The 15,928-nt window shown below is 38.5% G+C and overlaps 1 protein-coding gene across 4 annotated transcripts in view; it reads right to left on the bottom strand.

Moving 5' to 3' along the window:
- The window catches only part of PIBF1 (progesterone immunomodulatory binding factor 1), a 169,694-nt gene that overhangs the window by 153,090 nt on the left and 676 nt on the right, over positions 1-15,928 (bottom strand). For 3 of the 4 annotated variants that reach the window (XM_084645951.1, XM_084645949.1, XM_084645950.1), the window contains exons 2-6: positions 14,713-15,015; positions 12,096-12,196; positions 8,940-9,138; positions 3,572-3,691; positions 135-268 (exon numbers count right to left, since the gene is read on the bottom strand). In XM_084645951.1, coding sequence (XP_084502077.1) covers positions 135-268; positions 3,572-3,691; positions 8,940-9,138; positions 12,096-12,196; positions 14,713-14,964 — 806 coding nt within the window. In that variant the 5' untranslated portion in view covers positions 14,965-15,015. Of the gene's footprint in view, positions 1-134; positions 269-3,571; positions 3,692-8,939; positions 9,139-12,095; positions 12,197-14,712; positions 15,016-15,928 lie in introns of those variants that run through there. The other variant, XM_084645952.1, reaches the window with a different exon arrangement.

Raw genomic sequence — 15,928 nt, 5'->3', positions numbered from 1 at the left:
ATATATTTGTGAGCAGGCATGAGCCAAAAAACAAAATGGAGTTCACATTAAGGGCTATCACCTTGATTAACAAAAATACTGACATAATTTTCTATGAATAACATTGAGCATATGTACTCTGGAGATGCACTGACCGTTTTACTTTATCATAGTTCTCCTGCCTGAAGTCACCTTGCTGAATCATCTGTTTGGTATCTGCTAGTTCTAGTGTCAAACGTTGACATCTAACTTCTAGCTCTGAACGACTTCTTCGCTCATCTTCATAGCTCTAAAAGTAAAAACATGTTTTAAAATAATCAAAGTTCCACTGATATTTACTTGACTTAATGATGTTGTAACTGTGAGAATAAAATCAAAAAAGACTTTTGTTGCATTAGCTGTAGTCTAGCTTTGTGTGTCCAAATGATGAGGCTTCCACCTCTTCTCTTGGCAGACTACTTCACAACCTAATAGATGTCTTACTATAAAGAAATACTGAGCTATATATATTTGGCCTACATTTTTCCTCTTCTTATTTTAATTAGTTGATTGTGACTTCTTTCTCACTCACATACTTCCCTGTTAGGTTTCATAGATTCACAGCGTTTAAAGTCAAAGGGATCTTTAGATCATCTAGTCTGATCTTCTGCGTATCACAGGCCATTAAATTTCACTCCAATAACTTGGTCTGCCTAAAGCATAACTTCCTGAATGGTATTTCTAAGAGCCTTTCTTCCTCTTAATCCTTTTGTCAATATTCATTCTGCATTTTTCCTGATCTTGTTTTTTCTTAGCCGTTTAGAACACAATATATGGTAACACACTGGTAGTCAGCAAATCACTAAATTAATCTTAAACTTCTTGCCTGAAGCTCAATATGTAGATCCTAAATGTTTCCATTATTCAGATAGTGCATGTCAGCCCTAGCTTCATTAAGCCACCTACTCCATTATATTTTGGTTCATATGCTTTTGTGGAACTTGCTTCATTTATAAGAAAGCATGCATAAAGAATACATGCTACAGATTATCTAACCTGACTCACAGACAGCTACCAAACCTAAGAACATTCAATATTTATAGCTAGCCATATCAGAGTTGCTCAGGGGGAAATCCTTTTTCTTGTGGCATTCCACTGTTTGATCTTTTGTCCTGTCAATATTTAACTTATTTGGCATTCAATCTCACCAGCCAGCTGCCTTACAATTTAAATATGGTGATGTGTGTACAGGCAGTAAAATACAACATTTCTGATTCAACATAGACAGGATGCTGCTTTCTAATTACTGGCATAAAAGGAAAAACAATAGATTTCAAATCCCTGGGATGGTCAGTCAATAGATAGAGAGATGCTGCCACCATGTGGCCAGGGGAAAACAAATCAAAGATGATAAAGCTTAAACTGATTACGTCTGTTTTTACATCACTGCAGTTATTGTAACATATCCCATTTTTAGAAGCATTCATCTGACATTGGATTACCTTTCAGAATTTTAACTGTATTAAAAAAAAGGGATAATTTATTTCTAATTAGCAGAATGCGTTAACATATTGGGGAAGAGCTTTCAAATTAGGATTCCAGCACAAAACAAAACATGTTTGGTTGTCACCACCTCTTATCCAACTAATGTTTGTCTCCATCATAAAACCATCACTCTTAATTCAGACCTGAGAAGGGGTAAAAATTCCAAATTCATGGGTGATGTATATTCAGGTCAGATTTAAGGTGGTCAGAAAGCAAGTGGTTGTGAAATCTGTACCAATCTGGCATTTACTGCACATAAAATGAGTGTAAGGATGTAGGAAAGGAAAAACCAAGTAACAGGGAGATGCAACTTAAACTTTTAACTTTATCCTTCTTATCTCTTTATGGCAAAATTTAATTCACCGTTGAATTTGCCCCCATAAGTGGGAGTGTCTGTTCAAGCCAGGCCTTGAACTGAAACAGTACGATTCATACAGATCATGACTGAGATTAAATGTCTTAAATTAACTTCTATTTCTGTAACTGTTAAATTTCCTCCTAATTTAAACAAAGATTGAACTGCTGGTTTATAATGTGCCTAGTTAAACTAGAAGGAGAGAAAATATTTTACAGCCAGCAGAACCTTAAGAGACGTTTTTCATTTGCATAGGTATAGTATCTAAAGACAGGAGAAAGTTAAACTATGGAAGCAATACCAAATGATCATAAAAGGCATTATTTCATCTTTATTTTAAGTTAAAAATTCACTAAAGAAATAGAATTAAGTCAAAAAAGTGAGATAAGTGCCTTCAGCATTTCACAGGGTAAGGTCCTTAATTGGATATCATTATAAAAGTTTTAGTCTCTCCCTTATCTCAAGGGTGTTTTAAACGCTACTACATTTAAGTACCTACACCTATAATTATTTGAATGTAACTATATTAAGTACACAGTGATGGATGTTCTTTAGGAGAAAAGCAGGCAGTTGCATTTTTTTGAAGGGGAGGGAAGGTGAAGTAAGAGGGGATAGAGAAATGCTGTGCATGCACAATACATTATTATTTTCAAATCTCTTTAGAATCATTTAAAATACAAATTTCTTCAAACAAGGTAGAAAAAACACTGGTTCACATCTATATCGCTGAAATTTTAAAATTAATAATTTACAGCACAAAAGCCATTTTTAATGTCCATTTATAAAATAAAATAAGACATTGTGATAACTCAAGAACAGACACTGCTTTAATTTTCCCAAAACACACATTTATAGGCTGAGCCAGCCATGAAAAGTTTCAGGGGGAAAAGGTAAAATGAGTCAGCCTAAGCAACTATTATCAAGGATTTGGAAAAGAAAATGTGCTGTCGCAACCTTAACTACAGCGATGCAATTATCTTAATTCCAGCTTTGTGCACAACAGGGTAAATCTTAGATGTATTCTTTAAAAAGAAATTTTATGATATTGAGCGCAGCCAATGTTTCAATATACTTTGGGAAAAAAAAAGATATTTCTGCTTTTTTTGTGTCTCTCTTCCCCTTCTTTACAAGAAGGAAGACAACAGGATTTAAAGTAAATTTGAGTAACTTACTCCTTAATTGTAGTCACAGTCTTTTATTTGTGGCATCACAATTAATTGCTATGGGGTCCAGTTTGATATCATAAAGATTATTATTTCAGTCAAGGAACAAATAGCAAGAGCAGGTGAACATCAAAGCACCGCAATCCTGTTTTCAAATCTTTAGCAATAAATAAAAATAGGGAAAGAATAAAACCAAGGAAATTTAAAAAATTAATAAAAAGAGGTAAATGTGACAGTCCAGCAGATGTGTTTCCAAACAGAATATTTGTCAAAGTTTTCCATGAGGTTTTGGTTGCTACTTAAAATTTTTTATTAAATATGCACCCGATTACAGTGATACAGATTTTCATTATTAGTACAAATATTAAGCAAATTAATATTGTGAGAAAACAATTGCTTTGCAAGTATTAAAAAAAAATGAATGCCCCGCTATTAAACCTCTAGTCTCCTACCTGATCTGAAAAGTAACTGGAACGGAAATGTACCCATTTGACAGAACAGGGTTATTTTATTACTTATTTTCATAGCTGGGTTACTAAAGCATACAAACCTCCATCACACACTTCAACTGGGACTTGTAATAACTTAAATCTTCTGATAAGCTGTCTTTTTTCATCTGTAGTTCATTTACTTCTTTTCTTAATGGTTGGACTACTTCATAGAATCGAATCTAGAAAAGAAAGCAAACAACACTGTCACTCCTCAAAAATACAGATATTAAAAAAAATGCAGATAAATTCTAGTAAGAGAACAATTAAAACATTTTATGCCACTAACTTAAAAATCTCATATTTGTTTTTCAAAAAAGTTAATATTTTCAATTAACACATACACTACTTACTACATATCTTTTTACATGTACTACTCTATTACACTGGGCTAATCTACAGTAACGCTGTAAGTCAATCTAAGTTACGCTATTTCAGTTACATAAGTTATGTAACTGAAGTCTGTGTAACTTAGCACGGTGTAGACACCGCTGTAAGTCAACCTATGTCAACGTGAGACACTCTCCTGTCGACATAGCTTTCGCCTCTCGGGGAGGTGGAGTACAGACTTTAACGGGAGAGTACTCTCCCATCGACTTAGCGTATGTTCACAGACCCACTAAATCAACACCGCTGCATTGATCGCAGCAGTGCCGATTTAGCCGGTAGTGTAGACACGGACACTGTTTGTACTCAATAGTCCCTCAGACTCAATTTTTTGTTCCTTGTTTTTATTCTTTCCACACTAAGCATTCATACTAATTAGATGCAACAGATTAGAGTACCACAATAGTAGCTTCTCTTACTCCATTTTATGTTCATTCAACCATTAAACACGCAACTAACATAAAGCAGTTGATGTCGCTCATGATTCTCACATATTTCCTTCATACTTCTAAAAATTATCTCACCAAGTTTAAAATCAACATTACCCCTTCTCCCCCCACCACTTCTGAACAGAAACGTTTTTATTCATCATGCCAGGTGAAGTCAATGAGGAGCAAAATCATAATCCCTGTCAGTCACACATAATCACCAACACTGCTAAAAGCACTACTTTGTAGATGTACAGATGGTACATGAATTATCCTCCATTTCCTTCTGCTGCAAGTGAGAGAGAGAGAAAGAAAGAGGACGACGACCAATCACTGGGGTGTTTATTGAAAGGAGCTCCAAAGTAAAATATTGACTCCCAAAATGTTGATGCTTATCTATTTAAATTTGAGAAAAGAAAGAAAAAGGGAAATTCAGCTTCAAAAGAAATAAGAATTCTAATGGTCTCTACTTTAGAATGAGCATTGTCAAACATTTATGAGTAATTCTTCCAATCATCACAATGAGATCCATTTTTTTCCAGCTTCTCATTTATAACAGATACAAGATTAATTACACCGTGTAGTTTGTATTCTGACAAACACCTGCTTCTATGGTGAATGGCCTTACCAGTGATCCCATTATAAAATTTATTTTCAAAGCTTTCTTATAGCAGGCTTTAAAAGCCCTTACTGAAAGGGCTTTAGCCAAAGTCAAATAGGCCTTTTTAAAAGATATAGAAACATGAAAAGTTGAAATCATACAAAATATATTTTAAAAAATGCACAGATCTGTGCATTATATATATATATAAATCTGTTTTTTTATATCAATACTGCTGGGATCATAAGTATGTGGTTTGGAAAAGCTATGAATTAAATATAGAGAATGGTGGAATGCACTATTTGCTTATGCAATGGCACACCATACATGTACAAGCACACACACAGGTTGGCACCACAGTTATTTAACTATCCACCTTCAGTCAAACTTTATTCCTCCCTTTCATTTATAATGCTTTAAAACAGATCATTTCATCTATCACCTTTGAAGTCCTGAAGTTCTTTTTATATTATACATACTATATATGATCTGTGAATAGTTTTTGTTTTTTTTTTAAATAAGTCCAACTTTAGAATTATATTTAATTATCAACAAAGAAGTGGGGATTAAGACATGCCTGTATTTTTTTTTTTTTTAAGTCCTCCATGTGATGGTACACATAGTGTCATTAGAGCCATTCTAGAGACCTGCTGCAGACTAGAACTGGCCTCCTTGGGTCAAGTAAGTCACATTTATTTTATTCCTTTTACCTCGTGAAGGTAAACAAGGCTAAATTAAAAAAGGAACTCAGGCACTTACCTGCCATTTTGGCACCTAAATCTGAGACTTAGGCTTTGTCTACACTGGCAAGTGAACGACAAAATTTTGTCATTCAGAGATGTTAAAAAAATACCCCCTCAGAAAGACAAAAGTTTTGTTGAGGAAAAGCGCCGGTGTGAACAGTGCTTGGTCGGCAGGAGCACTCTCCTGCCAACAAAGCTACCGCCACTCATTGGGGGTGGAAGTTTTTTGTCAGCAGGAGAGCTCTCTCCTGGACAATCAGCAGCTATACTGTGCACCTTTTAGCGGCACGGCTGTAGCTGTACAGCCATGTCGCTAAAAGCTGCATAGTGTAGACAAAGGCAGCTACTGATATTCACAAAATTCCTGCTCAAATGCCTCCTAACCGCACAGGTGCCTAAACTTGTTTGGTGCCTAAATTTCCCTAGGTACCAATGTTTCTGCCTCTAGGCATGCACACTCCAGCCTCGCTTTAGGTGGCTGGCTGCCTAAGCCCCAGAGCAAGTCACAAACTGGGGGAAGATAAGCCGAAGAATGCCTACCTTGCATGCAGAACTCAATCCAGTATGCATGCTCAAAGGCAGTCTCGCTCCATATGCAAGAAGAGGAGGAGGAGGCACTCCCTCATAACTTTTAGCCTAGTGATTAGGGTACTCACCCAGGATGTGGAAGTCTACTGGTTCAGGCTAGCCCCATGCTGATGAGGAAAATGGATTTGAACAGGAGTCTGCCACTGCTCAGGTGAATGCCCTAACCACTGGGTTATGGAATATTCTCATGTGAGGCTCCCTCAATCGCTTCTCTTGAAACTGTTCCGCTGTATATAAAACTACTTAATCACTGCGGCTGAGAGTGTGAGAATGACTCTAGCCTGGCAGGAAGGGCACACACCCGGGAGGTGGGAAACTCAGGATTAGTCCCTCTGCTCCATTGTCTATTTATTTATTTATCCAAAATGGAACAGCTCAACAGGAGAGACTGAGGGAGTCCTACATCAGAATATTCCATAGCCCAGTCATTAGGGCACTCATGTGAGAGGAGGCAGAACACTGTTCACATTCCTTCTCCACATCAGGCAGAGGGGGCTTGAACCAGCTGTCTCACACACCCTGTGTGACTACACTAACCACTGGGCTGAAAGTCTACGTTTCTCGTTGTCCCTGGCACAGAAATTTAGATGCATTTTACACTTTTCAAAATTTATTTTGCAGGGTAAGGGCAGGGGAAAGCCAACACAAAACTTCGAATGTCCAGGCTATTCTCTGTGTTGGAAAAACTACAAGATTCTCTTAAACTTCAGTTTGTCTCTGAAAACACTAATACGATAAACATTTACTGTGTTTCAGTTCCTTTTACATTAAATTTGCTCATTTTACAAATAAAAAGATGGTTTCGCTAGCTGCAGTCCTAGAAATTCAAGCTGTCAAGAGCTGTGGGATGTCAGTTAAGACTGCATTTTTCCCTGTTCATATAATAAAAATTCTACATGAAAAGTTCTTTCCTTAGTTTATTCAAGTTCTGTGCAAACCCATTGAAGACAATGGGATTTCACGGGTGTAAGTGAGGAAATAATTCTGTTGACTGCGCATAAGGAACAGAAGTATGTAGAGATGACAAGAATAGCAAAATTTATATTTTAGTCACTAAAGCACATAATACTCAGTACACACAAATTTGTGAGACACCGATGTAATTTATACATAGACACTTTGCAGAAGAAAAATGTAATTTAAGGTTTATGGGTTTTTTTTCTCCTGGTTGATATTAGGTGTCTGGAAATACAGATTTGCTGGTACTTCTGTCCTGTCTGTACTTGATCCACAACAGGTGTCTGTTACCTTTATAAAACTTTAGAAACTTCCATGCAATATCAGGAATAAATGGGACTTACCTTACCTGTAGAACCTGTAGTAAGGAGAGCACATAATTGTAAAGTTCCTTAATTCTTTTAAAACTATTTGCAAATTACATTTAAAATGTTAGTTACATGCTCTGTGCCACAGCAAAATATCACTTAGCACCACCTTGTGGAAAAAATGGGAACAGTAACCAAAACAAAACACTCAATTTACTAGCTAAAGCAGTAGTTTTCAGACTATTTGTATTGGTGACCCCTTTCACACAGCAAGCCTTTAAGCACGACCCTCCTCATACATTAAAAACAGGGGGAGTGGGGGGGAAATTTAATGGAAGCTGTCAGCCCCACGGAGCGGATAGCTCATGACCCCCATGTAACCACCTTGCAACCCTGAGGGGTAACGACCATCAGTTTGAGAACCCCTGAGCTAATGTCTGCTATCTATATTAACCTATAAAATACTAGAAATTAAACTTGTGATATCCTTTAGTTCAAAATCTAGATAGAATAAACTTGTTTAAAGGATACTTTCTGCTGTAAGCCTGGTATAGAAAATTTACAGACTAAGGACTATATAAGAACGGCCATACTGGGTCAGACCAATGGTCCATTTAGCCCAGTATCCTGCCTTATGACCATGGCCAACGCCAGGTGCTTCAGAGGGAATGAACAGAATGGGCAATCATCAAAGATCCATCCCATGTCATCCATTCCGAGCTTCTGGCAAACAAAGGCTAGGGACACTCAGAACATGGTGTTCCATCCCTGCCCATCTTGCCTAACAGCCATTGATGGACCTATCCTCCAGGAACTTATCTAGTTTTTTTTTGACTCCTGTTATAGTTTTGGCCTTCACAACATCCCCTGGCAAAGAGTTCCACAGTTCTTATTTTCTTATGGATCCAAGGAAAGATCCTTCATCTCTGCACTGTTTAGATTCTAACAGGGCAGAATAACTGAACGAGAACATGGATTGTTGTTCCAGGAAGTCTGTGTGTTTCAAACTCTTATGCTCACTCTGTTCCTTCCTCTGCCACTTAACTTCCCTGCTGCCTACCATGCAAGTAAAACAAATCTCATCCACTTCTTGGTCTCATCATTTCAACCTATTAGGCATTAAAGACTGGGTTTTAAAAGGCTTCTTCTTTCTGTTTGAATGCCACTTTTAATGACTGAATTATATTAGGAAGAGGCCCAGCAATAGGAGTCTCATTTCTAGTGCAGGCGGCCTGTGGGTGGTGATAAAAGAACCTGAGTTCTAAAGGCTTCTCCCTGCTTTCTTCACACGTACACTGTGAGTCAGAAAGAGTGCATTAAGGTACTCATTATGACCTTTACAAACAGGTTACTAAACCATGATCATTTGTATTTTGAATAGCAATACAGAATAGCAATACAGAACACAAAGTACTCACAGAAACATATTCAGGGATAGAAAGCTCATCTTCAGGGAGAGATTTCAGTTTTTCATAATAATCTTCTGTCAATTCCAAATCACGCAAGCTGCGACGGATATCTCCGGCTCGCTCCCTTAACTGATGATTTGTTTCTTCTAGTTGTTTTTGCCTCATTAAAATGGTTTCCATTTCCTGTTTCATTAGCTCTTGATGTTTTCTACGTAAATGTATCAGAAAATTATGATAAACATGTCTAAAGTATCAATAAATCCTCACAATACTTGAGCTAGGCAAATAATTATTATCCTAATTTTCAGATGAGAACAAGAGTTCACAATTAATTTAATCCTACCAAAAAAAACCCCAAAAAAACACTTTGCTAACTAGAATTTGTCTACATTACCTCGCTTTCAGCGACATGGCTGTGCCACCACAGCCGTTCTGCTAAAAGGCACGCAGTGTAGCTGCCGTTTGTCAGCAGGAGAAATCTCTCCTAATGATAAAAAGACTTCCATTCCCCATGAGCAGCAGCAGCAGCTCTGTCGGCAGGAAAAAGCACTGTTCACATTGGCACTTTTCATCAGTAAAACTTTTGTCATTTGGGAAGGAGGGTGTTAAATACCCCTGAACGACAAAAGTTTTGCCAACGAAGTTCCAGTACAGACAAAGCCTAAGACAACTCTAGTTAAAGCAGCATTAACACCCAAACAACTTCAATTCACACCTTATCATCCAAATATAATCACACTCACAGAGACAACCTCCACAACAGACTGCGTCTCACTTCCAACATACAGCCATCATAATGCACTCATCAAGGTTCTTAGAAATCACACTCAAACAAGGAACTTTAACTCCGACCTCCACAAATGTTAATATGCTACTAATAGACTTTTTAAAATGTTACTACCTAAAGTTAGGTAGGTTGATCATGAGTGATGAAGGCATATACAGCATTGTAAACTGGTTGAATCCCTTAACTGCTCACTTCCAAACATCTGAACATTGAAAGAGTTTGTTTATGTTTTTGTAGATCCACAATTGTTGTAAAGAAAGCCTACTTCTTTTGTATACTGGTTGAACTCCACTGAAAAACACTTTCAATCTAAACTGTTCTTTCAGGAAGGGTTTTATTTGGGGGTGGGAGGAAAGAGGGGGAACTACCTTGTTTTGTTTTTTAAACAAGCACCCAAAAAGTTTTAATTGGGTTGGTGTACAAGGTTTCAGGATAAATCTTGATCCAATATATTTTTTGAGGTTCACCAAAGCAGGCCTAGTCCACAAAAGGGATATGTTCTGAAGAAAGATAAGCATAAGTTATTGATGGGCAGAATAGAAAGGTAGTAGACAGAGGAGGGTAGAAGAAAGTCACTCAGCTGTTTTAGGTCTCTGGCCCTAATAATTTATACAGTACATAGCACTTTTTCATCTGTACAGATACCAGAGCACTTGACAAAAGTTAGATAAGCATAAGATGGCACAACTAAGCACACAATTGGAAAACATTTTTCCAAGAGCCACTGTGCTCTTAAGTCTGAGACCAGTTCTGCCACAAATTACTCCTGCGGATTCTGCACTACTGCACACGTGCATAATTAATGAGCTCTGCAGATTTCAAATTTTTTGCACCAACAAAAGCTTCTGCCAAAATGTTGCTGCAGTTCCACTTTTCACCCACCAGAGGGCCTGTGGCGATAGAACAAAGTGGCAGCTCACAGCCAGATAAGGAAGAGAAAGCCTGCCTTCTTCACAGAGCCTGTGGCCAGGTCAGGAAATGGGTTATGGGGACGCGGGTGTGTCAGACAGGGGCACATAAGGGCTAGTGGGGGAGGGCAGACTGGAGCATGGGCAGAATGGGAGTGGAGGCACAAGGCCACAGGGGGGAGGGAGGTGCAGACACACATGGGGACTGGGGGAGGGGGTGCAGGGCTACATAGGGCTGGGTGAGGGCACAGAGACACATGGGGACACGGGCAGATGTGCCTGACTGAATGGGAGAGGCTAGGGATCAGCCAGGGTATGCATGGGAAAAGCTTCCTAACAATCCCTCCCCACCCCCACAAAAAACCTGTTCCATACTTCTCTCACCCATACCCAACAACCCTCCAAGTTCACACCCAGGTTCCTTCCCAGCAATCTACTTCCCTCTCCCTCGGCTCCTCTGTTACCCTTGACTTCCCCAAGCCTTTTCACTGTTTCTGAGGGGTGAGAAAATATGATTCTGTATTCTAGTTTAAATTAATTATTACTCAAGAGTTCTCTATTAATATGCCTAGTAAGGAATCTATTTGTCAAAAAACATTTCCTGAATCGTTTTTGTTTTCTGTTTTGTTACATACATACTTGCTGACAGATATTTTGAAGTAAATGACCAAAAACAATTGAGACTGGTGTGATTATATTGTGTTATTTTGACAAATAAAATATGCAGAATTTTAAAATATTGTGCGCAAATTTTTTAATTTTTTTTGGCACAGAATTCCACCAGGAGTATCAAATCTTCTACAGAAAGAGACTTGCAGAAACTCACAACTTCTCTGTGCTTGAGTTTATGTATCTCCTGCTGTGTTGCGAGACTTCACTAAATAAGATACCACACTTCACAATCCTTCTTAAGACCAGTCAGTAGAAGTGAGAACAGAACTCCTTAATGAGGTATTTTGTCAACAGCACATTACCAAATCTAGCTTTAGGTTCTAGACAATTGTAATGTTTCAGAAGACTCAAGTCAAAATCAATATTTACCCAAACACTAGAAGCACTTCTGCTCAATTAAGGCTCTTTCAGGGCCAAATGAGAGTTTTCTAAACTGTCATTCCCTCCCATCTCCCCAAGCCATTCAGGATATAGACTTATCAAAAAAGAGTTGTAAATGTATTATTTTTTAAGTGGGGAAAGTATTACTCCTAATCGAGCCCTTTATTCACAAAACAGCAGAGATTCTTACTTATATTAAAGTTTCAAGTACAATTTAGGTTCAGTCAGGGCTAGTAGTGAAAGTTTCAGCAAGTTACAGTTAGCAGTTTTAAGTGAAGGTTTAGAATGGAAAGTTTATACAACCTATAATAAAGCTGCTCTTCCAGTAACCTACATCCCGTCATGTTTTATTTCCTACCACTGCATTTAGATCAATAGTACATATTAATGCTGAAGTTGATTTGTTTATTCTTGTACCTGGCATCTTCTTGCTGTAATGCCAGCTGGTTGTCTAGTCGTAAAGATAACAGCTGCTTCTGGTGGATTGTATCATTAAGCTTCTCTTCTAGCTCTTCAATCTAAAAGCAATTAAAGATAAAAGAGAAAAATGACTTACCTTGCTAACTTCTCCTGAAACATTTTCTGACAAAAGCAATACCCTATACTACCTTCCACTAAAAAAGTTAAGAAAAATAGCAGAGGTCTGAATTAGTCAGGAGACTGCTATTTTGATTGTTTTAAGAAAACCCAAAAATGTTCTAGACACCTGCCAAAAGAAATAAAGAAATTATACCTGTCCCAAAGTACCTACAAAGTAAAGCTCCAATTCTATAACTGGATTCACAAAGGCCGAGGCATCCGCTTGCTCAGATTCGATTGCAGGATTTGGCCTAAATTCAACTTACAGACAAGTGCAAGTTATAAACAGATATCAACAGAAGAGACTGAGCCCTGGTTTACGCTTATGTCGGTATAACTACAGTTGCTCAGGGATGTGGAAAATCCACACCCTTGAGTGATGCAGCTATACTGACGAAACTCTCTTCATAGACAGGGCTTCTCTCATCGACACACCTACTGTCTCACGGAAAGGTGGAGAAGCTCTCCCATCAGCATAGGTAGCATCTTCATTAACTGCTACAGTGGCACACTTGTACAAGTGCAGCTGCACCGCTGTAAGTGTAGACAAGGTCTAGGATAAAGGTAACAATAATAAAACTATACACTACTGTAGTAAGACATTATTGCACTTCCCCCTACCTAAGCTTCCCTCCCCATACTTCTTGTAAATGAGATGGGACAAGATATAGAATCTCTCGCTTCGAAGTCAGTCCACATTTCCACAGACAAGCTTTCCCATTTGACCACCACTCAAAAGTCTACAATTTGACCACCACTACAAAAGTCTACCAACCTTTTCAGGCTGGTGATCCCTTAACTCCCTTACATTTTTTAGTCTTCTGTAGTAAATGCATGTGATAGCCCTCTGTAGTGTGTGTCTGTGTGTTTTGAGAGGCTGACAAAGAATTCTTGACTTTGAATGGTAAGAGTGCCTGGGCACTAGTATTTTCTTTGGTTTAGACTTGTAAAAAGCACAAGACTAAAGTAAAAAGAAAAGGAGTACTTGTGGCACCTTAGAGACTAACAAATGTATTTGAGCATAAGCTTTCGTGAGCTACAGCTCACTTCATCAGATGCATCCGATGAAGTGAGCTGTATCTCACGAAAGCTTATGCTCAAATACATTTGTTAGTCTCTAAGGTGCCACAAGTACTCCTTTTCTTTTTGCGGATATAGACTAACATGGCTGCTACTCTGAAAAAAGACTAAAAGTATTGTCACAAGAATTCCTAAGTTCTAACCCCAGCTCTGTTTGTACTAAAGATATATCATCGGGAAGTCAAATAATTCCTTCATGTCTCAATTTTCCCATCTTTTACCTTCTATAAAAAACAGGGAAGATATTTTGGTACCTACCCTACAGGAATATTATGGAAAATTGAAGTCTGTACAGTACTCTTGTCATAAATATAAAGGGAAGGGTAAACACCTTTAAATCCCTCTTGGCCAGAGGAAAAACCCTTTCACCTGTAAAGGGTTAAGAAGCTAAGATAACCTCGCTGGTACCTGACCAAAATGACGAATGAGGAGACAAGATACTTTCAAAGCTGGAGGGGGGGGACAAAGGGTTCTCTCTGTGTGTGTGTTGCTTTTGCCCAGACCAGAGCAGGAATGCAGGTCAGAACTCCTGTAAAGAGTTAATAAGCAATCTAGTTAGATATACGTTAGATTCGGTTTTGTTTAAATGGCTGATAAAATAAGTTGTGCTGAACGGAATGTATATTCCTGCTTTTGTGTCTTTTTGTAACTTAAGGTTTTGCCTAGAGGGATTCTCTGTGTTTTGAATCTGATCACCCTGTAAGGTATTTACCATCCTGATTTTACAGAGGTAATTCTTTTACTTTTTCTTTCATTAAAATTCTCTTATAAGAACCTGATTGCTTTTTCATTGTTCTTAAGATCCAAGGGTTTGGGTCTGTGTTCACCTATGCAAATTGGTGAGGATTTTTAGCAAGCCTTCCCAAGGAAAGGGGGTGTAGGGCTTGGGGGGGATTTGGGGGGAAAGAGGTTTCCAAGTAGGCTCTTTCCCTGTTATTTTTGTTAGACACTTGGTGGTGGCAGTAGTAAGATCCAGGGACAAAAGGTAAAATAGTTTGTACCCTGGGGAAGTTTTAACCTAAGATGGTAAAAATAAGCTTAGGGGGTTTTTCATGCAGGTCCCCACATCTGTACCCTAGAATTCAGAGTGGGGAAGGAACCTTGACAACTCTGAAAGTGCTAAAAAGTATTAAGTCAAGAATGAAAGTGAACTCGTAGGCCTAGAAATTTCCACAGGGCTGAAGCACATTGCATAAGAAAGCTCACATTTTCACCTCTGTACCTTTCACCTGATTTCAGTTAGAGCAACTGAAGTTGACTTGTATATTGAAGTTATTCAAGAACCGTGAATGAGGTAGTATATAAAGTACTTTTCTAGACTTAAGCAGTTGTTGTGGAATAGGGCACACATATACACAATCACATACTTCCTTACTTTGGTCAGATATTCCACTTTCAAGTTGTCAATCATTAAGTTTTTCTGAGATAACTCTATTTTCAGCAATTGTAGATTATGAAGCAATTCCTTCCGCTCAATCAGTTGCCTAGTGATTTTGGTGGTACCTTCTCTCTCTTCAGAAGAGGAAATGTCATCTGTTGGTACTGTAGTCTCTAAACTAATATCTTCAGACTCCAGGGAGCTGGAGATATTTGCTTTCTTGGTTTCCTTGGAGCCCTTCCGTGACATTTTTCTTTCTATTTGAAGAGGTTTTTATGGTTATGATTTGATCTGAGCACCCTGTAGAGTGAAATGCAGAAGTCAGAACAATTAAGAGAAAAGGTATTAAAAGATTATGAAAAACTATTAACCAACACTTTAGATTTCCTGCTCAATGTTTGGCCTATCCTTTCACCTGTAAGAGATGTTTGTAGGATGCTGTAAAATAAAATCTTTCCCCAGAACTCTGTTTCTGGGGCTTTCTACCTTCCACAACAGCAATGGCCTTCTCTCCAGAAGGACATTCTAGGCTCATCATTACCAATGGGTGGTGTCACCAGTGCTAGAATGAGCTACATATGGATTGTCACAGTGGGATTTCACCTTGCTCAGTCTCAGCATAGTGCCTGACCCCCTCATTAATCACATGCTTTGCACTGCCTATGCAGCATTGCAAAAAGACACCATGGGTTTTTGGTTCAGTCTCTCCCACATTTCTCTCATTCAATCTCCCTCTTTCCCAGAGGCATGGAACATAATATATGGCAGAGATCCAAATGAGGGACATACTTATTATTCATGCAGCAAACTTAAATGACATGGGAAAGATTCCTTAAGCTTCCATACATAACTTTCTAATCCATATCAGTTCTTATACCATCCTCTCTAACATACTATCTGAATGCCTCCCAGTCGTGCCTGAAGCAAACTGACCACACATCTATCGAATGTGTTTTGTTCTCTCTCTCAGCCTCTCCCCAGAAGATAACTGTGCATCCCATACAATGTTTTGGGTTTTTTTATTTGTTTGTTTGTTTGTTTGTTTTGGGGGGGGGTCATAACACTTGACCCTGTGTTTATGTTAGGAAAGGAAGGTCAAAGAATGGTGCCTTGCACCTGCAGTGGGGATGCTCCAGTCGGACCCTTACTTTAGTCTTCCTTGCATCCACAAAGCCGAGCTCGCTCTCCGCCACAGCCCGTGCCCTGCCCCTTC

This window comes from Lepidochelys olivacea (genome assembly GCF_965140295.1).
Source record: "Lepidochelys olivacea isolate rLepOli2 genome assembly, chromosome: 1".
Taxonomy (NCBI): Eukaryota; Metazoa; Chordata; order Testudines; family Cheloniidae; genus Lepidochelys; species Lepidochelys olivacea.
This window is presented reverse-complemented; position numbering and strand designations above follow the sequence as displayed.